A 24919-nucleotide genomic window follows, 5' to 3' on the forward strand; every position below is an offset into this window, starting at 1 on the left:
ATGAACATACATCTGAAAAAATTAACACTACATTTCCCCAAACCTTATGCTTTCTAGAATATAACTTTGACAAATATAATGCTATTAAATTCTTGTATTTGGTTTCACTCAGGGCCATTCATTTCCCTCTTGATGTTTTGAATAGAATCTGGCATTATATACTTCTGTTTAAAAAATTAGGTTTAGGGAGTTCCCTGGTGGTGGTTAGGACTCGGCGCTTTCACTGCTGTGGCGCCAGGTTCAATCCCTGGACAGGGAACTGAGATCCCACAAGCCACGCGGCACAGCCATAAAAAAGAGGGAAAGAGAGAATATTATTAAAAAACTAAGTTTAACAGAAATTGTTAAAATATAAAAGTATATGTATAAAATTTATATGTAAACTTGCTACTTAATATATCTAAATAATATATTGCTATACATGATATTTACAATAATTATAAAGCCATTTTAGAAACATACACAGTTATTTTTTTTAAGGCTTTAAACCTAGGAGCACTTAAACCCAATTAAATTTCCCATGGAGTTAAACATTTATAAGTGTGCTTTAAGAAGTCTCTAAGATTTTAAACATGATGAAAAGCATGTACATATAAAATATATGTAAATATGAACATCTATCCTTACACAGATAGAATATCTATACATAAATGTATTCTCACATGTATACTATTTTTTAAGTAGTATTTTAAACACAAGACTATCACTTGCAGCTCAGATAGGCAAAACTCCATGAAGATAATGGTTGTAATAATGAGTTTGATGATGTGTACTGCATGGAAAAATGTTGGAAAAGTAAGGCATGAGGAGGAAAATAAAATATAGGATGGTCTCCATTCATAAACATGTTAGAAATTCTTAAAATAAGAGTAAAATAAAAATAGTCTTTAACTGATTCGTTGAATGAGTAATATCTATATTTCAGTACTAGACATAAATTTTAAACAATTTTTTCTAATCTTTAAAATAGTGATAGCTTATCCTTTATTTTTATTTTTAATTCCAATAATATATATCTGATATGTGTATTTTTTTTCTCACACGCAGATTTTGTGATATTTAATCATACTAATTCATTCTAAATTAAATGATAGGGAGTCCTCTAATACAAGACTATGATAGCTTATATTACATCAACATTCTTTCTGAAAACAATAAAGGCTAAAAAACAAAAATAAAGGCAGCCAGAATTTGTGGAGCCAAGATCATAGATAAAGGAGAAACAATGAGGAAAGCCAAGTGTTTCCTGCCACTTTTTCACATAATATTTGTTCACATTTGCCAATTCACACAGCAAGGCACTGAGGCCAAAGCAGTAAGCTGTGGTGAAGAGTTTTTAGCAATTTCAGATGGATGAAGAAAACAGAAACTGGATTCCAGTACCATCAATGTAAAAAGGACTTACAGACACTTGATCACAGAGAAAGGGGAATCATGATAAACTGAACTCAGGATTCCATGCAGTTATTGCCCTAAAGACATTTGGCAAATCTTAAATTGCTCACTGAGTAAAAGGATGAGAAACAAAAGAGAAAAAATTTGATAAGAGGGTAAAGAGCTTAAGAAAGCTCTTTTAAGCTTAAGAAAAGCTTTGAAAATCACATTAGGAAGATAAAAATTGGAGTTGAGATTCTTCCAAGAAAAAGAGCCTCCTCTAAATACCTCCAGTGAAATCCCAGAAGAGTTACCCTAGAAGTAGATGAAAACTGGAGATAGCCCACTATTCTGTAAGACTAAATGTCATCCTCATACCTCAATCCCTGTATGGAATAAGTTGATTTACCCTTACTTTAAATGTCAACTTAAAGAAAACTAAATCCTCTTTAGTGGAGATTACTTCTGCAACTTTTCATACTAGATATTCAGCATTCAATCAAAAATTCCAAGCATGTAAGAGGACAGGGCCAAATGACCAAACACCAAGAGGAAAAAACAAAACACAGATAATAGAAATAGATTTATAGGTGATCCAGATACTGGTGTCATCAGAAATAGACTTTAAATAAAATAACTATTATTAAGGCATTCAAGAATTATATGGCTGTTATACTGAGAAAATCATAATTCAAAAAGAGTCATGTACCACAATGTTCATTGCAGCTTTATTTACAGTAGCCAGGACATGGAAGCAACCTAAGTGTCCATCAACAGATGAATGGATAAAAAAGATGTGGCACATATATACAATGGAATATTACTCAACCATTAAAAGAAATGAAATTGAGTTACTTGTACTGATGTGGATGGACATAGAGACTGTCATATAGAGTGAAGTAAGCCAGAAAGAGAAAAACAAATACCGTATGCTAATACATATATATGGAATCTGAATATTTAGTAGAAAAAGAAAAATAATAATAATAGTTCTGAAGAACCTAGAGGCAGGACAGGAATAAAGACGCAGACATAGAGAATGGACTTGAGGACACGGGCAGGGGGGAGGGTAAGCTGGGACAAAGTGAGAGAGTGTCATGGACATATATACACTATCCAATGTAAAATAGATAGCTAGTAGGAAGCAGCTTCATAGCACAGGGAGATCAGATCGGTTCTTTGTGTCCACCTAGAGGGGTGGGATAGGGAGGAAATATGGGGAGATATATATATATATATATATATATATATATGGCTGATTCACTTTGTTATACAGCAGAAACTAACACACCATTGTAAAGCATTTATACTCCAATAAAGGTGTTAAAAATAAATAAATAAATTTTAAAAATCCCAAACCTAAAAAAAAAAATTAAAAAAAATTAAATGGCTGAAAAAGACCAACATCAGAATTAAGAATTCAACAGTTGAGTTTAATAATAAATAATACTCAAGGAAAGGATTGGTTAAGACTTAAAGATACCTATTATAGAAAATATCCAGAATGAAATATACAGGGAGAAAATTATGGAAGATACAAAAATGAATATGAATTATATGGGATGTGCTTAAGTAAAAATAAACAAAGATGTATACACCAGCAATTAGAATTCTTAGGACAGGAGCAGAAATAGAACAGGAGGATCAACATTTGAAGAGATGCTAGCTGAGATATTTCTAAAGCAACAGAAAGACAAGACAGATTCAAGAAGTTCTACTATGTCAAGGAAAAATAAATTAAAAAATAAGTCCTCATCCAGTTACATCATATTAAAGCTCCTGCAAATGAGACATGAAAAGGAAGTCTTAAAAACAGATGTAGAAAAAAGATACATTATCTCTAAATAAGCAACAATAAAAGTCTTTACAACTGCAATGGTAGTTTGTTTAAAAAAATTTCACAGAAAGTACTGTTTGTATTTCATGCTATATTCAACATTGTAATGGAAGACCTAGCAATGTAGTAAGGTAAATCAAAAATACAAAAAGTTACACGGATTGAAAAAGTGAAAATAAAACTAGTATTAGTTACAGATATGATGATATATCTAGAAAATTCCAAATAATCTATACATAAACTATTGGAATTAATAAATGAATTTATGAAGTCATTGAATCCAAGGTCAAAATATGAAAAATATATTGTATTTCTACACACTAGCAAAGAAGAAAAAATTAGAACAAAAATATTCAAATATTATTTCTAATGTCAGAAAAAACAAATAACCATTAATAAATCAAACAAGTGATGTGTAAGACCTATACACAGAAAACTACAAAATCTCACTGAAAGAAAGTATTTATAACTATAAATGTAGGAACATATGTCACTCATGGATTGGAAGATTCAATATTGTAATGTTTAATTCTGTTCAAGTAGTCTACAGATGCAATATAATACCAATCAAAAGTTCAGATTATTTTTTAATTGACAAGATGATTCTAAAATTCTTACAGAAAAGCCAAGGATTTAGAATAGCCAAGGCAATACTGAAGAAGAACAAAACTAGAATACTCATGCTACCAAATAGAGAGGCTTACTATAAAGCTATAAAAACTAAAGCACTGTGGTCTTGGAACAAGTTTAAGAAATAGATCAAAGGAACAGAATACAGTGAGAAATATACTAATATAAAAGTGGTCACTTAAGTTATGACAATAGTGTCACTGCAGTACAGCATAGAAGCGATGATCTTTTCAATAAATGGCACTAGGTCAACTAGATAGTATTTCTACAAAAATTAAAATGGACCCTGACGTCATATGACACACACAAATCAATACCAGAAGGATTTGTAAACCCAAATATGAAAGACAAAATAAAACTTCTAAAAGCTAACAAAGGAGAACATCTTCTTGATCGTAGGTAGAAAAATATTTCTTCCATGAAACTCCAAAATAGCTAATCCTAAAATAAAAAATTGAGCTACATTAAAATTAAGAACCTCTATATATCAAACAAACATATGATATCAGGGTGAAAAAGTAAGCCACAGAAGAGATTTGCAAGACATGTATCTGACAAATAATTAATATATGGCATAAAAATTTCTTAGAAATCAATCTTAAACAAATAACCTAGTTTAAAAAATAAGAAAAGAAAGGGTAGAGAACCCTGAGCCCTATGACAGAATGCAAAATATATCTCCTCTAAAATCCAAAGGACAAGTATAAAGGTGACAATATCATAAGAGCAACTAATCAACATCTGGCAAGAAAATTGATCAGGGCTCAATGTAGCAAGTAAAATTGAACATGGATTTTAAAAGATGAATGGGAGGCAAAGAATATGGAAAAGGATATTCCAAGGAGGGGAATAATCATGTAGAAAATTAGGAAGCAATAAGCTGTCATGGAAGGCCCACAGAATGGCAGTAGGTAACACTGCAGGGTCAAGTGACAGGAGGGAGGTGGAAGGAGATAAAGCACAAAGGTGAGGATGCAGCGGGAACCACCTTTAACAGGAGGAGCCTCATATATGCCAAGCTTGTTGACCTGGACTCTATCTAGTACATCATCAAGACCCGAATGTAATAGGGCCTGTACAAAAGTGTCCTGAGAATTCAGTGGTTTGCTGGTACCAGCATGGAAGGTCTATCAGGTGCTCTGTTTGGGCTCAAGTACCAGCATTGCCTACTTCACATCCTAGTATAAATTATTTAACCTCTTTGTTCTTCACCCATGAAAGGAGGCGACAGAGGTACCTACCTGAGAGAGCTGTTGTGAATATAAATATTAATACATATAAAGAGCTTAGCACACTGCCTGGCAGATACCAGCCAATAAATGCTAGATAGTATTAATGTCATGAACAAATTTAGTTCTCCTTCCCAGTAGAGAAGCAAAGTGATATGAGTCTGGGAATGGAAACCCCTGAATATGATCTGTACTGAGAGTTACTAATCAGTTGGGTGACTTTGCACTTTTGGACTTTCTCAATTTCCAACTGCTCACTAGTAAAAAGACCACATGATCACTAACCCGAGATTTTTTTCTTTTTTTAAGTAACTGCTCCCAAATTTCATCAGACTTGAGTATGACTATGTACTGTGACTCAGATACTGATTTTTTCCCATGATTATGGATTTTCCATTAGCACATATTGGATTGATATTTAGCCAAATGGCAATGTTTTTGCATTTTCACATTTAATTACTTGATTAAAATATTTGTTTGACTTCTTAGGGGGAAAATTGATAGGTGATGATTAATAAGACATTAATACAGCCCAAAGGAAAGAAAATGTACACTTACTGATTTTTCTGCTTTTAAAGCTTCGAGATTAATTATTAAGTAGTTAATAATTATGCAAAAATAGTTATGAGGCTTTCTTCATTTCCAAATTCTAAAGACTTTCTAAAGGAATATTACTGGGAGATGCTCATCATATCAGTACTGGTGTGCTGAGGGGTGGGAGGAGGGTAGGTACAGGTCCAGGTAGCAGGGATCCATCCTGCCTGCAGCAGAGGCTGCCCTGGAGAGAAAGAGCACATTATCCCTGATATTATTTACAACCGCCAGCTCATGGTGTCATAAAAAAGCACACTGCCTTTTAGTCAGACTTATTGTTGTTTTCTAATTCCCAAGAGACAATGAACTTCCTTATTACCTGCACCCAAGCAGCCTCCACTGCCCCTGTTCTATATGCCTTTGCTTTTCAGCTCAGGAAATCAAGTATTTTATTATGGGAAAAGTCCTAAGTGGAAAAAGCAGGAGGCAAATTGTTACACATAATTTCAAATATGATCTCAACTATATTATATGTGAACATTCTATTTCAGCGATCTAATATTTGGTGTTCACAGATCACACACACACACACTCACACACAAAGTTGTGTGCACATGTACTTCTCTATCCATCTATTTATATCTTAGAGGGAAGAAATTTTCTAAAGTTTATTTTCTTAACCCCTTCCTGTATTTTCCCCCATATTTTCTATAAGGAATAGGTATACTCTGATAATAAGAAAAAATAAACCTTTACTCTATACAATCATTGAACTAGTAATCTGTCTCTGCCAGCAAATATTCTGAAGGCATTTCAACTACATCAAAACTTTTCTACTTTGAAACTTCAAGAAATATCTCTATAACACTCTGATACATAGAGTAAAAAGGTGGGGAAAAAATCAAGAACCTTTGTAATACATAGGTCACTCACATAATGTCCATACACCCTCAACCTCTTATCTATACATCTCCCAGAAATCTTTTAGCACATCTCCCAAATATTAGATTCTAAACCACTTGAAGTGTTTCTTTTTCTACTTGTATGACCTAACAGAGTGTCATGAACATAGCAGGGATTCAGTAAAGACATATAAACTATATACAGTATAGTATGTAGTTGAAACTTTTTATACAGAAATAAATTTTATTGACTTAAAATATTAAGACATTTTAAAATAGCTTTAAGCACCGCCCCCCCAAATCAACTTCTTTAGGACACATAATTAAGTAGTTATATTTTTCTATTCCTGCAGGAAATTGAAGGTATATTCTCATTTCAAGAAGACATCGTCAGCTCCAGGCCATTATCAGCCTGTTGGTGAGCATTATCCCAATATATGCTACAAACTGTTTTATATTTCCCTCTACATTTCAACTAACCAACAAAATGTTAATATGTCCAAGATCGGATGTAATGGTATTACATCATGAAACATTTCATGACCTCCCACTGTCCATACCCACAAACCTGGACTGAAGGACCTTCACAATTTGATCTCAACACACACCCCCCACCGCCTTCCTTCTTCCAGCCCCACTCTATTCCCTCCACATTCCCTGTTGTCTAAAATGTCATGCTCTCCACGGTACATCTCCTACTCCTCAACATGTATGACCCAAGGTGACCTCTGAAGAAAGTGAGGTCCCAAAGGCAACCTCCCAGTTCTTGTTTTTCCCCTCACCTGACCAGCACATGGGGTTGCTTAACACTTGCACTTGGGAGGCTCTGCTTCTCAGCAGTTTATATAACCTCCTGCCTTATCAGGTCCCTGGTCATCATCCAGCCAGTCTTCTTATCTCACACTTTTTTTTTTTTAACCTACTTCATTATATCTGAGTCTTATCCAGGTACTTCCTAGGCCATCTCTCACCGATGAGCTCAGGACCAGAACTATTTCCAAGTCCAGCCACTCTGGATGTAGATTCTAATCTGAACCCTAATCTCTATTTAGACACATATGTTGCTCTTGGTGGCTCCCATCACCAGTCAACTATCTCAGGGCTTTGGTGAAAATGATAACTTAAAAGCCTCTGTGCCTTGGTCTCTGCCTGCTTCCTGATTCCAACTCTTTCATGACCCTGAGGCCAACCTCAAAGGACAATGCCATAATCCTAGTTGCTCAGGCCAAAAATTTTGGGGTCACCTTATATTCTTCAACTTATTTCATACCCCACATTTTACTGCCTTCAAAATATATCCGAAATCTGAGCAGCACTGCTACCATCCTGGTGATCTAAGACAATATCATATCACATTTGAATTATTGTAAAAGCCTCTGCTATGCTTATTCTTGAGTCCCTATAGTCAATTTTCAATACTGCAGCCAGATGTGCCCTTTTAAAATAAAGCATATTTCAAATTGATCATGTCTCTCTTTTGCCCAAAATTCTCCAGTGGCTCCCCATTTTACATGGAACATAAGCCAATGTCTTTGTAATGGTCCATGAGGACCTCCATGATACCTCTCTGAACTCACCTAACTCATCTCTCCATTGCTTTCTTGGGTCCAGGAACTGGCATCCATACTGTTCCTCTAATAAACAAGAAGGCATGTCCCTGCTCTAAAGTTTACCCTATGTCTAGTCTGCTCTGCCCTCAAAGAGATGCAGGGCTCATTCCTTCTTTCCTCAAATCTTGACTCCAATGTCACCTTCTTGATGAGGCCTCTTCTGAACACCCAATTTAAAATCACAAACTATCCCCTGCCACCGCTCTCAATCAGCGTTCCTTATCCAGCCATATTTGTGTTTTGTTTTTCTCCATAGCACTCCTCATTTATTACAGAAATGGTCTTAAAAACATTTCCTTTAATCAGATAAATCATGCGCACTCTGAAATAATTCAAATTTTAAATTTTTTCTTTCCAACTATTAACAGAGGTATAGGTTAATATCACCAAGGCAGAGTTTCTGGTAAGTTTATTGGCCCCTCTAAATATTCTAAGTTTTCTTTTAAAAAGTAAACTCTTCCCCAAATTGCCACTTTCAAGCGAAAATAGGTTAAAAATGAAAATCATGGGTGATTTAAGACTTTACCTGATAAGACCTAGCCTGGTAAAACATCTGAAACTCATAAATCACACATAACTTTAGTATAAAAACCAAGCTGGAGGTCTTATACAATAATTTTTTTATTTTTTCATACACCAGATTTTTTTGCTTCCACAGAGAAGAAAAACAGACCCTCTATCAGGAAAGCAAAGTTTTTTTAATCTAAGACTAATTATGGTAGACCTTAAATAATATACCTAATATTACTTTTTTTTTTTTTTTCTTTTTGCGGTATGCGGGCCTCTCACTGTTGTGGCCTCTCCCGTTGCGGAGCACAGGCTCCGGACGCGCAGGCCCAGCGGCCATGGCTCACGGGCCCAGCCGCTCCGCGGCATATGGGATCCTCCCAGACCGGGGCACGAACCCGTATCCCCTGCATCGGCAGGCGGACTCTCAACCACCGCGCCACCAGGGAGGCCCTACTTTTTTTAATATCATAAATATTTTTACAAAAGTCATCATAAAGACATTTAAGTGAATATAATTAGTATAATGTTTCATATCTATTAAATGATTTATTCAATTACCCCTTGTGATATAAAGTATGTAACAAAAAAAAAGGCACACATTACTTTTTGAATTACATCAGAATATTTAGTAAGTAATAATAGTTCATAAACTCAAAGTTACTTAAACCAACTTGTGACACTAAACGGCAAGTCTATAATAAATACGAACTTTAAAAACTTACAAAAACTTGCTCTGCTTTTTTATAAATATGGAACCCTTGTATAATGTCTTTATTTAAAAACCTAATAAAATTATCACTTTTAAAATTCAAGATGAAAATGGAATGACTACCTTTTTTCCTCTTGGTCTACAGAATGTTCCCCTACCTCCACCTTAGCTTTTCACCAGAACTCTGTATCTTTTCAGATCTTTGGATCTTTATGTAAGAAAGCAGGTTTAGAATTTTTTCTTCAACTCTGAATAGCTGTCCATAAAAGAGAGGCCTTTTCTGCACATCCTGAGTATAAAATTCATACATCTAAGCTGTCTTCACAGTGGGTCTTATTTTCAAATATACATACATATGTTGAATCAAAATTTTCCCATTTTGAACTTTCTAAGCAGTAATACTGGGAAAATGCTATGTAGATCGCTAATGCAGTGTCCATAATCACCACGATAATTCAGAAATGGGTTTGAGTCATTTCAACAAGAGCTAATAACCCTGGCTGGCATTCCTGGTAAGATGCTGTCTTGTTAAATACTGGACTTGGTCATTCGTTGCTCTCACTTTTAAAGAAGAAATGACAAATCACAGTGATGCAAAAATACAGGCTGATAAAACAAATACCGTATATTAATGCATGTATGTGGAATCTAGAAAAAATGGTATAGATGATCTTATTTGTAAAGCAGAAATAGAGACACACATAGAGAAAAAATGTATGGATACCAAGGGGGAAGGGGGTGTGTGGGAGGAGTTGGGAGATTGGGATTGACACATATATGCTATTGATACTATGTATAAAATAGACAACTAATGAGAACATACTGCATAGCACAGGGAACTCTACTCAATACACTGTAGTGACATAAATCGGATGGAAATCCAAAAAAGAGTGGATATATGTATATGTATAGCTGATACATTTTGCTGTACAGTAGAAACTAACAACATTGTAAAGCAACTACACTCCAATAAAATTTAATTTTAGAAACAAAGGCTGATGGATTCTTTGACAAAATAAAGGTCTGGAGTAACGTAGTAAGAGGAAAAGTAGAAGGAGGAGAAGAAGGGGTCGCCATCATCTCAACACCACACGCAGGGTATTAAACATATGGAGGTGTCATGGTAGATATGTCAGCCAATTCATTCCACTCTCACAAGGATCCTATGGAGTATTAGCATCTCCATTTTACAGATGAGAAAACTAAAGCTCAGAGAGTTTGTAGTATAATGTCTAGTGCGAAGAGCTGTTTGAGTTGGAATTCAACCCAGCCCTAACTGACTCTGAGATTCAGAGCCTTCATGTCATTCCATGAAGTCTCTTTGAAAAAAAGCATTATTTGAAATTGGCAATTAAAAGAGGCTGCAGCTTTCTGCCTGTGAAAGTTATCAAGTCAGTCAAGGAAACTCAAAACTCTATTTTGCTATAAGGATAAAGAGCATCTTATTTCCTCTTTCCTCTCCCTTAAGTAACTGTGTTAAAATTATCAGGGTTATTGTTAGTAGTGCAGGATAGGAATAAAGAACCAGGAGTTTGGCATACAGAGAGTATTCCCATGCAGACACAGTGAGAGTTAACATGGTAAAGTCAGTACAATTTAAAAAAGATTTTTAACAAGATCTCTCGCTCTCTTTCTCTCTCTCTCACACACACACACTCACACACACGTATATACACACACATATAATGCATTTTATTAAAAGAAAAGCTGTTCAAATTAATGTCACAGGATACTAATGTCATTGAATCTTACTAAGCAAAAGCTATTTTTTGGAAGACACTAATTTTGACTCAAATTTAAACAAAGAAATATTCTTTGTGTTGGAAGAGGGAGGGTGCAGAGAGGAAATTCTTAATAAAAATTAGGAATATCGGGAGAGAGATAACCCTAGTCTAATAAGGGCACTGACAAACACACAAATATCGCTTAGCTGGGCAGGATATGGCTGCAAAGTAATAGTGATGAAAGTGACACACTATGACACAATATATATTATTCATATAATGAACTAATTCAGTATAACATATTGAAATAATCTTGAGATGGTAAGCGCTATTAGAGATTTGGATAGAGCATTCGTTTTAAAAAACCCTAAAATGGTTTGCTTCATGTCTTTCATTAAACAAGGGAAGTTACCTGTGGTGTACAATGACTTGTTCAATCCATAACTAGTTAGCTATCAACCCTCTAGGCCAGTGTTACTTGTATAATACCCATCAAATCCCAGAAGCCCCCATCATTAGTCCACCTTCCCGTTGTGGCAATGGGCCACCCGGTAGTAAATGTTTCTCTGTATTACTAAGAATTCTGGAGGTTGAAGGGAAGATGACGGAAGAGTAAGACACAGAGATCACCTTCCTCCCCACAGATACACCAGAAATACATCTACAGGTAGAACAACTCCTACAGAACACCTACTGAACACTGGCAGAAGACCTCAGACCTCCCAAAAGGCAAGAAACTCCCCATGTACCTGGGTAGGGCAAAAGAAAAAAGAATAAACAGAGACAAAAGGATTGGAACGGGACCTGCACCAGTGGGAGGGAGCTGTGAAGGAGGAAAGGTTTCTACACACTAGGAAGCCCCTTCGCGGGCGGAGACTGCGGGGGCGGAGGGGGGAAGCTTCGGAGCCACGGAGGAGAGCACACCAACAGGGGTGCGGAGGGCAAAGTGGAGAGATTCCCGCACAGAGGATCGGTGTCAACCAGCACTCACCAGCCCGAGAGGCTTGTCTGCTCACCGGCCGGGCTTCGGTCGGAGTGCAGGGAGAGGACTGGGGTTGGCGGCATGAACACAGCCTGAAGGGGTTAGTGCACCACGGCTAGCCGGGAGGGAGTCCGGGAAAAAGTCTGGACCTGCCGAAGAGGCAAGAGACTTTTCCCTCCCTTTTTGTTTCCTGGTGCATGAGGAGAGGGGATTAAGAGAGCTGCTTAAAGGAGCTCCAGAGATGGGCACGAGCCACGGCTAAAAGCGCTGACCCCAGAGACGGACATAAGATGCTAAGGCTGCTGCTGCCGCCACCAAAAAGCCTGTGTGAGAGCACAGGTCACTATCCACACCCCCCTTCGGGGAACCTGTGCAGCCCGCCACTGCCAGGGTCCCAGGAGCCAGGGACAACTTCACCGGGAGAACGCACGGTGCGCCTCAGGCTGGTGCAACATCACACTGGCCTCTGCCCCCACAGGCTCTCCCTGCACTCCGTACCCACCCCCACCACGGTCTGAGTGAGCAAGAGCCCCAGACTCAGCGGCTCCTTTAACCCCGTCCTGTCTGAGTGAAGAACAGACACCCTCTGGCAACCTACATGCAGAGGTGGGGCCAAATCCAAAGCTGAGCCCCGGGAGCTGTGAGAACAAAGAAAAGAAAGGTAAATTTCTCCCAGCAGCCTCAGAAGCAGCGGTTTAAAGCTCCACAATCAACTTAATGTACCCTGCATCTGTAGAATATATGAATAGACAATGAATCATCCCAAATTGAGGAGGGGGACTTTGAGAGCAAGATTTATGATTTTTTCCCCTTTTCCTCTTTTTTAAGTGTGTATGTGTATGCTTCTGGGTGAGATTTTGTCTGTATAGCTTTGCTTCCACCATTTCTCCTAGGGTTCTTTCTGGCCGTTTTTTGTGTTTTTTGTTTGTTTGTTTGTTTGTTTGTTTGTTTGTTTTTCTTTTTCTGTTTTTAAAACTTTTTTTCTTAATAACTATTTGTTATTTTAATAACTTTTATTTTATCTTACTTTATTTTATTTTACTTTATTTTCTTTCTTACTTTTTTTCCTTCCCTCCTTCCTTCCTTCTTCCCTCCCTCTTTTCTTTTTCTTTCTTTCTTTCTTTCTTTCTTTCTTTCTTTCTTTCTTTCTTTCTACTACTACTACTAACTCTTTCTTTCTACTTTTTCTCCCTTTATTCTGAGCCATGTGGATGAAAGGCTGTTGGTGCTGCAGCCAGGAGTCAGTGCTGTGCCTCTGAGGTGAGAGAGCTAACTTCAGGACACTGGTCCACAAGAGACGTCCCAGCTCCATGTAATATCAAACAGTGAAAATCTCCCAGAGATCTCCATCTCAACACCAACACCCAGGTTCAAGCAACAGCCAGCAGGCTACAGTGCCGGACACCCTATGCCAAACAACTAGCAAGACAGGAACACAAACACATCCATTAGCAGAGAGGCTGCCTAAATTCATAATAAGTCCACAGACACCCCAAAACACACCACCAGACGTGCACCTGCATACCAGAAAGACAAGATTCAGCCTCATTCACAAGAAACAGGCACAAGTCCTCTCCACCAGGAAGCCTACACAACACACTAAACCAACCTTAGCCACTGGGGACAGGCACCAAAAACAATGGGAACTACAAACCTGGAGCCTGCAAAAAGGAGACCCCAAACACAGTAAGATAAGCAAAATGAGAAGACACAAAAACACATAGCATATGAAGGAGCAAGATAAAAACCCAACAGACCTAACAAATGAAGAGGAAATAGGCTGTCTACCTGAAAAAGAATTCAGAATAAAGAAAGTAAGGATGATACAAAATCTTGGAAATAGAATAGACAACATGCAAGAAACAATGAACAAGGACCTAGAAGAACAAGAGGTGAAACAAGCAATGATGAACAACACAATAAATGAAATTAAAAATACTCTAGAAGGGATCCATAGCAGAATAACTGAGGCAGAAGAACAGATAAGTGACCTGGAAGATAGAATAATGGAAATAACTACTGCAGAGCAGAATAAAGAATACAGAATGAAAAGAACTGAGGACAGTCTCAGAGACTTCTGTGACAACAATAAATGCACCAACATTCAAAATACAGGGGTTCCAGAAGAAGAAGAGAAAAAGAAAGGGACTGAGAAAATATTTGAAGAGATTATAGTTGAAAACTTCCGTAATATGGGAAAGGAAATAGTTAATCAAGTCCAGGAAGAACAGAGAGTCCCATACAGGATAAATCCAAGGAGAAACATGGCAAGACACATATAAATCAAACTGTCAAAAATTAAATACAAAGAAAACATATTAAAAGCAGCAAGGGAAAAACAACAAATAACACACAAGGGAATCCCAATAAGGTTAACAGCTGACCTTTCAGCAGAAACTCTGCAAGCCAGAAGGGACTGGCAGGACATACTTAAAGTGATGAAGGAGAAAAACCTACAACCAAGATTACTCTACCCAGCAAGGATCTCATTCAGATTTAATGGAGAAATTAAAACCTTTACAGATAAGCAACAGCTGAGAGAGATCAGCACCACCCAACCACCTTTACAACAAATGTGAAAGGATCTTCTCTAGGCAAGAAACTCGAGAAGGAAAAGACCTAAAATAATGAACCCAAAACAATTAAGAAAATGGGATAGGAACATACATATCGATAATTACCTTAAATGTAAATGGACTAAATGCTCCCACCAAAAGACACAGATTGGCTGAATGGATACAAAAACAAGACCCATATATTTGCTGTCCACAAGAGTCCCACTTCAGAGCTAGAGACACATACAGACTGAAAGTAAGGGGATGGAAAAAGTCCATGCAAATGGAAACTAAAAGAAAGCTGGAGTAGCAACTCTCATATCAGACAAAAGAGACTTTAAAATAAAGACTATTAGAAGAGACAAAGAAGGACACTACATAATAATCAAGGGATCAATCCAAGAAGATATAACAATTGTAAATATTTGTGAACCCAACATAGGAGCACCTCAATACATAAGGCAAATGCTAACAGTCATAAAAGGGGAAATCGACAGTAACACAATCATAGTAGGGGAGTTTAACACCCTACTTTCACCAATGGACACATCATCCAAAATGAAAATAAATAAGGAAACACAAGCTTTTAATGATCCATTAAACAAGATGGACTTAATTGATATTTATAGGACATTCCATCCAAAAATAACAGAATACACATTTTTCTCTATTGCTCATGGAACATTCTCCAGGATGGATCATATCTTGGGTCACAAATCAAGCCTTGGTAAATTTAAGAAAATTGAAATTGTATCAAGTATCTTTCCTGACCACAACGCTATGAGACCACATATCAATTACAGGAAAAGATCTGTAAAAAATACAAACACATGGAGGCTAAACAATACACTACATAATAATGAAATGATCACTGAAGAAATTAAAGAGGAAATCAAAAAAATACCTAGAAACAAATGAGAATGGAGACACGATGACCCAAAACTTATGGGATGCAGCAAAAGCACTTCGAAGAGGGAAGTTTATAGCAATACAATCCCACCTTAAGAAACAGGTAACATCTCGAATAAACAATCTAACCTTGCACCTAAAGCAATTAGAGAAAGAAGAAGAAAAAACCCCAAAGATAGCAGAAAGAAAGAAATCATAAGAATCAGATCAGAAATAAAAGGAAAAGAAAGGAAGGAAACGATAGCAAAGATCAATAAAACTAACACTGGTTCTTTGAGAAGATAAACAAAATTGATAAACCATTAGCCAGACTCATCAAGAAAAAAAGGGAGAAGGCTCAAATCAATAGAATTAGAAATGAAAAAGGAGAAGTAACAACTGACACTGCAGAAATACAAAAGATCATGAGAGATTACTACAAGCAACGCTACGCCAATAAAATGGACAACCTGGAGGAAATACACAAATTCTTAGAAATGCACAAACTGCCAAGACTGAATCAGGAAGAAATAGAAAATACGAACAGACAAATCACAAGCACTGAAATTGAAACTGTGATTAAAAATCTTCCAACAAACAAAAGCCCACGGCTAGATGGCTTCACAGGCAAATTCTATCAAACATTTAGAGAAGAGCTAACACCTATTCTTCTCAAACTCTTCCAAAATATAGCAGACGGAGGAACACTACCAAACGAATTCTATGAGGCCACCATTACCTTGATACCAAAACCAGAAAAGGATGCCACAAAGAAAGAAAACAGCAGGCCAATATCTCTGACAAGATGCAAAAATCTTCAACAAAACACTAGCAAACAGATTCCAACAACACATTAAAAGGATCATACACAATGATCAAGTGGGGTTTATTCTAGGAAAGCAAGGTTTCTTCAATACATGCAAATCAATCAATGTGATACACCATATTAACAAATTGAAGGAGGAAAACCATATGATCATCTCAATAGATGCAGAGAAAGCTTTTGACAAAATTCAACACCCATTTATGATTTAAAAAACCTCCAGAAAGTAGGCATATAGGGAACTTTCCTCAACATAATAAAGGCCATATATGACAAACCCACAGCCAACCTCGTCCTCAATGGTGAAAAACTGAAAGCATTTTCACGAAGGACAGGAACAAGACAAGGTTGCCCACTCTCACCACTCTTATTCAACATAGTTTTGGAAGTTTTAGCCACAGCAATCAGAGAAGAAAAGGAAATGAAAGGAATCCAAATTGGAAAAGAAGAAGTAAAGCTGTCACTGTTTGCAGATGACATGATACTATACATAGAGAATCCTAAAGATGCTACCAGAAAACTACTAGAGCTAATCAATGAATTTGGTAAAGTAGCAGGATACAAAATTAATGCACAGAAATCTCTGGCATTCCTATATACTAATGATGAAAAATCTGAAAGTGAAATCAAGAAAACACTCCCATTTACCATTGCATCAGAAAGAATAAAATATCTAGGAATAAACCTACCTAAGGAGACAAAAGACCTGTATGCAGAAAACCATAAGACACTGATGAAAGAAATTAAAGATGATACAAATAGTTGGAGAGATATACCATGTTCTTGGATTGGAAGAATCAACATTGTGAAAATGACTCTACTACCCAAAGCAATCTACAGATTCAATTCAATCCCTATCAAACTACCACTGGCATTTTTCACAGAACTAGAACAAACAATTTCACAGTGTGTATGGAAACACAAAAGACCCCGAATAGCCAAAGCAATCTTGAGAACGAAAAACGGAGCTGGATGAATCGGGCTCCCTGACTTCAGACTATACTACTAAGCTACAGTAATCAAGACAGTATGGTACTGGCACAAAACAGAAATATAGATCAACGGAACAGGATAGAAAGCCCAGAGATAATCCCATTCACATATGGTCACCTTATCTTTGATAAAGGAGGCAGGAATGTACAGTGGAGAAAGGACAGCCTCTTCAATAAGTGGTGCTGGGAAAACTGGACAGGGACATGTAAAAGTATGAAATTAGATCACTCCCTAACACCATACACAAAAATAAGCTCAAAATGGATTAAAGACCTAAATGTAAGGCCAGAAACTATCAAACTCTTAGAGGAAAACATAGGCAGAACAGTCTATGACATAAATCACAGCAAGATCCTTTTGGACCCACCTCCTAGAGAAATGGAAATAAAAACAAAGATAAACAAATGGGACCTAATGAAACTTCAAAGCTTTTGCACAGCAAAGGAAACCATAAACAAGACCAAAAGACAACCCTCAGAATGGGAGAAAATATTTGCAAATGAAGCAACTGACAAAGGATGAATCTCCAAAATTTATAAGCAGCTCATACCGCTCAATAACAAAAAAACAAACAACCCAATCCAAAAATGGGCAGAAGACCTAAATAGACATTTCTCCAAAGAAGATATACAGACTGCCAACAAACACATGAAAGAATGCTCAACATCATTAATCATTAGAGAAATGCAAATCAAAACTACAATGAGATATCATCTCACACCAGTCAGAATGGCCATCATCAAAAAATCTAGAAACAATGAATTCTGGAGAGGGTGTGTAGAAAAGGGAACCCTCTTGCACTGCTGGTGGGAATGTGAATTAGTACAGCCACTATGGAGAACAGTATGGAGGTTCCTTAAAAAACTAAAAATAGCACTACCATATGACCCAGCAATCACAGTACTGGGCATATATCCTGAGAAAGCCATAATTCAAAAAGAGTCATGTACCAAAATGTTCATTGCAGCTCTATTTACAATAGCCCAGAGATGGAAACAACCTAAGTGTCCATCGTCAGATGAATGGATAAAGAAGATGTGGCACATATATACAATGGAATATTACTCAGCCATAAAAAGAAACGAAATTGAGCTATTTGTAATGAGGTGGATAGACCTAGAGTCTGTCATACAGAGTGAAGTAAGTCAGAAAGAGAAAGACAAATACCATATGCTAACACATATATATGGAATTTAAGAAAAGAAAATGTCATGAAGAACCTAGGGTTAAGACAGGAAGAAAGACACAGACTTACTAAAGAATGGAGCTGTGGATATGGGGAGGGGGGAGGGTAAGCTGTGACAAAGCGAGAGAGAGGCATGGACATATATACACTACCAAACATAAGGTAGATAGCTAGTGGGAAGCAGCTGCATAGCACAGGGAGATCAGCTCTGTGCTTTGTGACTGCCTGGAAGGGTGGGATGGGGAGGGTGGGAGTGAGGGAGATGCAAGAGGGAAGAGATATGGGAACATATGTATTTGTATAACTGATTCACTTTGTTATAAAGCATAAACTAACACACCATTGTAAAGCAATTATACTCCAAAAATGGATGTAGGGAAAAAAAAAAAAAAAAAAGAGAGTTCTGAGGCCGTAACAGACATGCCTAGGAGCATTGACTCAGGGAGCAACCAAGATCTGAACTCAGGAGATGCAGGACAGAGCACCTCAGGAATCACTTCTGCTCTAATTCTCACTAGACTTTTGCTTATGTATCTTCTCAACTCCATATTTCTCAAGAGTAAGAGTCACATCTCATGGAAGGTGCTAGCTTAGAATTAGGAAACAGAGAGGACAGCAGCATTCTGGTTAAACATTTACATGTTCAAGAGTATCAGAAATGATTACTTTAGTGATATTTATCACTGAGTGGACAGAAGAAAAATGACTTTAATGAAAGATGACTTTTTAAATTAATTAGAGGGGACATTTTCATAAGAGGTAGTCACAGTAATTAGGAATAAATGCATATATCATCTTGGGAACACCTCTTGACAGACAGATAATTACCTGGGAAAAGTCTTGCTAGGTACTATCAGACTTTATAAAGTTGAACCCAATTTAATTATGTCAACCACACAGTGAAAAATAGAAGAAAGTTAGGAAAGAGCCGGTAAATAAAAATAAGACCCTTTTAGGGCACAAGGTATTACCTGTAATTAGATTTTCCCAAAGGAAAATTCTCAAATAGCCAAATAAGCAAATATCCAATAGAAAAAAAAAAAAAAAGAGAGAGAGAATCAAAAAGGAAACAAAAGAAGAAACAAAAATCTCTCAGAATAACCTGTGACAACTGGCATAAATGAAATGAACAAATACAAACAAATCTATGGATTTTTGAAATACTATAAAGATTATATTCTGCTTATAAAAACAGAATGATTCAGAGATAATAAAACAAATGCATATAAATTAATGAAATTCAAAACCAAAATATTTTCAGTCGTTATGATCAGACTTCAAATGTTTGGACCTCTAAGAAACCTGCTTTTGGCTTCTTTTTATTATTTTAAGATTTTTTTCCCATTGTGTGACATTTATTTTCATAAGCACCTTATCTTAATTGCAAACAGAGCAGTGAAAACGAATTTAAATTCTTCTCTGAGATTGTTTCCTGGATTCTGCTTTGCTAGTTCCTAGCTCTCCTTGTTATGGCCTCATAGCTCCATAGAGTTTCATAATGTTGATTAACAAAAGAATTTCACAGAGGTAAAAATCTTTATTCTATTCACTAAAATAAACATTATTCAAGTATTTTATGAAAAAAATAGATCATCCTCTTCATACATTTCATCCTGTCATGACAATTCATTGAGAGTTACCAATAAAGAGAATTTGTCTTCTGAAAATAGTTCAGAAACAAGAAGTTTATCATAATAACTAACAGGCTTGATTCTGAAGGTTTACAAGAGCATAACTTACCTGCTGAATAAATGATAGTCATGAAAAGCAGGCAGAATATTTAAAAGGCAACGTATTCCAACAAGCTTGTATTTCATAATAATATTTGCTCTTCTTATTTTAACATTTTTCACATGACCTTGTTCAGTTATGGGCTAAATAGTCTAAAATTTTATAAAAATGTGATCAACAACTTTTTCTTCTCTGGAGTATTGGATCCTTCAAAAATCTTTAAATTAACATAGTGACATATGAAGAAATTTCCAAAATATTCACAAAATATACATCCCATGAATTTATAGCCCATTTAACCTCAATATTTATTGCATCTGGTTAGAAACAAACACATTGTCCAATGCTTTTGGGAAAAAAAAGGAAAGAAAACCACTAAGTAATCTATTATGATTTATATTCAATTTCAATATACTCAACTTATAAAGTTCAAATAATTCTCTTTCTTTGAATTCAGCTTGGATATGTATATACAAGGTAATATACATACCTTGGGTATGTATAAAGGTAGAATTCTTTCTTATATTATGCCACTTAGATTTGGTGAAAGAGAAGCAAAGCATTACATTATTGTTTTACAGTTTGGACTTTGAGTTCCTCAGCTTGTTAATTCAAGTAGGAATTCTAAACAGACAATGACCAGGCAGAGGATATTACTTTTAGAGGCTCACTAAATAAATAGCTGCCACTTTAGAAAGAAAAATACATCAGACAGTCATGACTAATGTTCAGTTTCCAGTAAGTGCTAGCCCAAGAACTCATGCTAGCTCCTGAATTTCATTTTGTGCCACAGAAATGCAATGCCCCATAGGAGATTAACTGTGGTGCAGGCTAATGAACTCATAACTACTAAGTTTACCATAATAAAAAATATTAAGCTTCACTGATGTATTTTTCAATTTTCAGTTAACACTGTAGTTCAAAAACATATTGTCTCCCCAAACAGAAATTCACAAATGTTCATACTTGATATTTGTTGTTTTACCTTTACAAGGACTCATATATTTTCTTGACTTCTGTTGTTTTACAAAATACAATTGTATACTTTGTTCTCAGAGCACAGGATAGTCCAGTTTTAAAAATCCTCATGGTTCAATTCAGAAAATTGAACTGACAGTGCAATTCATTCAATGAAAGTTTGGACACCTACCGTGTACCTGATTCTATAGCTAATGTTTAATAACTGGAATAGTGCTTCCTTGATGTAACCCTGCTAAAGGAGTTAATATGATTACAAGGTCAGGTTATTTGAGTTTAACAGGTCCAGGGGGAAAAAAATCAGCTTACTTTTGTAAAGCCTGAGTTTGACAGTAGCCTCGGAACACTGTGTCTTCCTAATGTGAACGGGAGGATCTTAGTTGCCTGTCTTCTAAACTACCATGTCGCTGTGGGTTTCAAGGGTCTAATATGTCTGTACTTCATAAAAGCATGCTTTCCCAAGCATTTTTGTGTCTTGTTGACATGAAAGAAAGCAATGCCGTGTACGTGTGCATCCCAAGGCCCCTTTTAGATCTAAATTTCTATGCTGTATAGTATCCGTAACTAAGAAATAGACACTTCATAGTTAAGAATCATAACTTTTTGTTCATATATTTTAAAACTCAATAAACAGCCTGGGAAATTTTGTTGTAGTTTCCAAAGCATCCATCATGGTGGTGAGTAGATAGAAAACTCCCAAGAAGCTTTATTAGATTGATTAAAAGAACATTTCTACAGTTTTATCTGAGCTCTAAAATAGAATTTCTGAGATTTATAAACCAATATAAATATTTAGGAGAGAGTACAGAGGCCCTAAAATGCTAAGCACCTCAGGACTTTACTTCAGAATTTTACATTATCAAACCTGATTTTTTACTGTTTTCATACAACTTAGGAAATAAATAAGAAAATCTATGCTTTATTTAATAGGATAAACTATATCCAGAGCAAGAATTAGGGCTCAGTCCTGTTAAGAAAAAAGAAAAATTCACCAGATTTGCCAACCACATATTTCCTTTCAGAGATTAAGGAAAATGTAAGTGATTTAGGCTATGAATACATCAAATCATCTCTTTTCTGGTCCATACACCTCAGCCTTCATGGGTGAAGATCTCTCACGTACATGATGAAGAGAAGGAAATCTCCACCTGTAGCAGGAAGCCAACACCACTCTCTCAGATATTTACAAGATATGGGAAGTACAACCTTTCTACGTATCCATATATATATTTCCTGAAATAGGCATGGTCTATAAATATATCGACTCTTTTATTAACATATATGTCTTTTATACTACTCTGGTGATTTTCCACATTTCGAATTTTTCATTTTTAAACAGAAATATTACCTTTCTTGCTTCTTTTATCATCTTCCGAACGGTTTCCTTAATTGTAAGTAGTTGTGCTCTTGGTGGATGAAAGAGGAGGTCAATGTGGGTCCCTCTTAAGAGTCCAGGCATCACATATGGCCAGCCCAAGTCAAGATTTGGAGCTTCCACATCAGACTCAACGGGCCAGTAAGTCCCTGAAGATGAGGTATCATCGCAGGAATTATCAGTACAATATGCTGTGCTTTGTGCCACTTTTTGAACATTTTTCAAAATATAATTAATTTCTTCCTCGGCTAGAAAGTCTGACACTCGTTCCTTGGCAAGAAATTCTTGGTATGCATCTAACCCCTGTTCAATCAGCGTGTCCACAGCTACTCGATACCATTCCTTGTAGTGAGGTTCAATGTAATTGTCTAATTTACACTCGTCAGTCAAGGAGGAAAGCATTGATGAGTTCTCCATGCTTGCAGACCTTTGACAATGGCACTTTCAAATGCCCATTCATGCAGGGATGAGAGGTATCTGGGTATTTAAAAAGAAGGAAATCATGATCAGTTAGAATTCTGTAATCAAATGTTTCATAATCCATGTCAACTGTTATTTTTACATTTACTCATAAAAATGAGTACCAGTAGCTCAATATGACATACGTTTCATATCCAAAGTGGCAATAATAATACCATAATTCACATATCTATCACAAATAAGCTAAACAGAATCCCATTCACAGACTGCTAGCTGATATTCCTTTTCCAAGTTACCTCTAACTTTAGTTTCTCATCTACGGAAATACACCTTCCTTCTCTGATATCCAGAAAGTCCATCCTTCTTAACTTTAATCTGGGATTACACATGGTGTGATCAGTTTCTTTTTGGTTTTAAAATAGAATTAGAAGAAAACCAATGCCTGGCCAGCCATTTATATAAATCTTACTGAGTACTTGTTATACATATATACTGATGAAATATAAAAAGCACAGAACACTTGTCTTCCAGGAACTTATTAATTAGATGAAGAGGCAAAATGTACACACAAAACTGTTTGTTACCACTTTGAACAAAGACATATATTGCTAAGGGCCAAAATGAGTGCTATCCGTAGTCAATGCTTTCAAAATAAAAGCAAGTAGAGACCAATATGGACTAAAAGAGTTATGGATAGCCTTGCACAGGAGGTGGGCTTCAGGTGAACCTGGGGCAATGAGTAAAAATATCATCAGGTGGAAAGAAGGAACATTTTCATCCTACATAAAAGTGTAAAACATAAGAAAAGCACAGAACAGGTATGCGCTTGGTACATTCAGGAGTCAATTAAAAAAAAACCAAACAACAACAACAAAAAAAAAACCCTTGGTCTGCTGGAAATGAGGATCCTTGTATTAGGGGTAGGAGATAAAGTTGAATAGACAAAATGGAGCCAGGTGTGGAGGGCCACCGGAGACTATTGTGATTCAGCAAAACTTGTGTTTAAAACAATTAGTCTGGCAGTATCAGGGGAGTGGAGGAGAGACAAGTAGCTAGGAGAGTCTTTCAGAGTTCATACTCTCAGTGAGGACGTGACAAGAATATTCAGGTGATGGTTCAAAGCATGAACTCCTGAAATTTGATGGCTTGACAACATACAGGTGATAAAAAAATTCAGGACATCAAAGACAATTCAGATTTCTCTTAGGAATTAAAATCTGCCTATCTGAGCTCATGTCCCATCCCTCATGCCCATAAAATGTTATCTGTTCCATAATTCCCTGCATGAGATACTGGACTGGACTTTATCTCAATCAAATAAGGGACTTTCCAGGCTTTTGAAGCCAGGATCTTCATTGTGTGGATTCAAACAAAGTACAACCTTATGATGTGCTACAAGCACAAAAGGGCTTATTTGACCAAAAACATCTTTGTCAGTGGCCCTGCCCTAGTTTACAGTTTTCCACTTCACTCAGACTTTTTGGTCTCAGGTTTACCAAAAATCAAATCTGATTTGGGAGGGTGACCCAGGAAGCCATTACCATTTATTAACTCCTTACCTGAAAATATGTTACAAGAGTCAGTACTCATAGACAGAAGTCATGAAATGGACAATAAATAGGGTCATAAGTTCTGCTGGGGGATAAAAGATCAGAAAAAGCTCCAGCATATAGGAAGGCAGAGATGAGGAGTGAAGAAGATACAGGGTACCTTACGTTACTATTTTACTTCAGATAAGCCTATGTCCATCCCTAGGCTCAGAGTTTTTACAGAGAAAATCTAGCAGTAACGAAAGCCTAAAGAGTAAATCTGATACAAAAATAAAAACAGAACATGTCTCTTTCGGTCTCCTGGAGGGTCCTCAGCTTGAGCCATAACTTGATCCAGGCCAAGGAGACTGGACCTGTCCCTGGGTCCCAAGACCATCAG

At 36.5% G+C, this 24919-nt stretch overlaps 1 protein-coding gene across 1 annotated transcript in view; it reads right to left on the bottom strand.

Moving 5' to 3' along the window:
- Positions 1-22990, bottom strand: part of FAM83B (family with sequence similarity 83 member B) — a gene marked incomplete at its 3' end in the record, with an annotated part of 70182 nt that extends 47192 nt beyond the window's left edge. The window contains exon 1 of the mRNA XM_081247032.1: positions 22544-22990. Coding sequence (XP_081103158.1) covers positions 22544-22987 — 444 coding nt within the window. The 5' untranslated portion in view covers positions 22988-22990. The remainder of the gene's footprint in view (positions 1-22543) is intronic.
- Between the last annotated feature and the right edge of the window lie 1929 nt (positions 22991-24919).

This window comes from Mesoplodon bidens, assembly GCF_964165515.1.
Source record: "Mesoplodon bidens genome assembly, chromosome: 10".
NCBI classification, from domain to species: Eukaryota; Metazoa; Chordata; class Mammalia; order Artiodactyla; family Ziphiidae; genus Mesoplodon; species Mesoplodon bidens.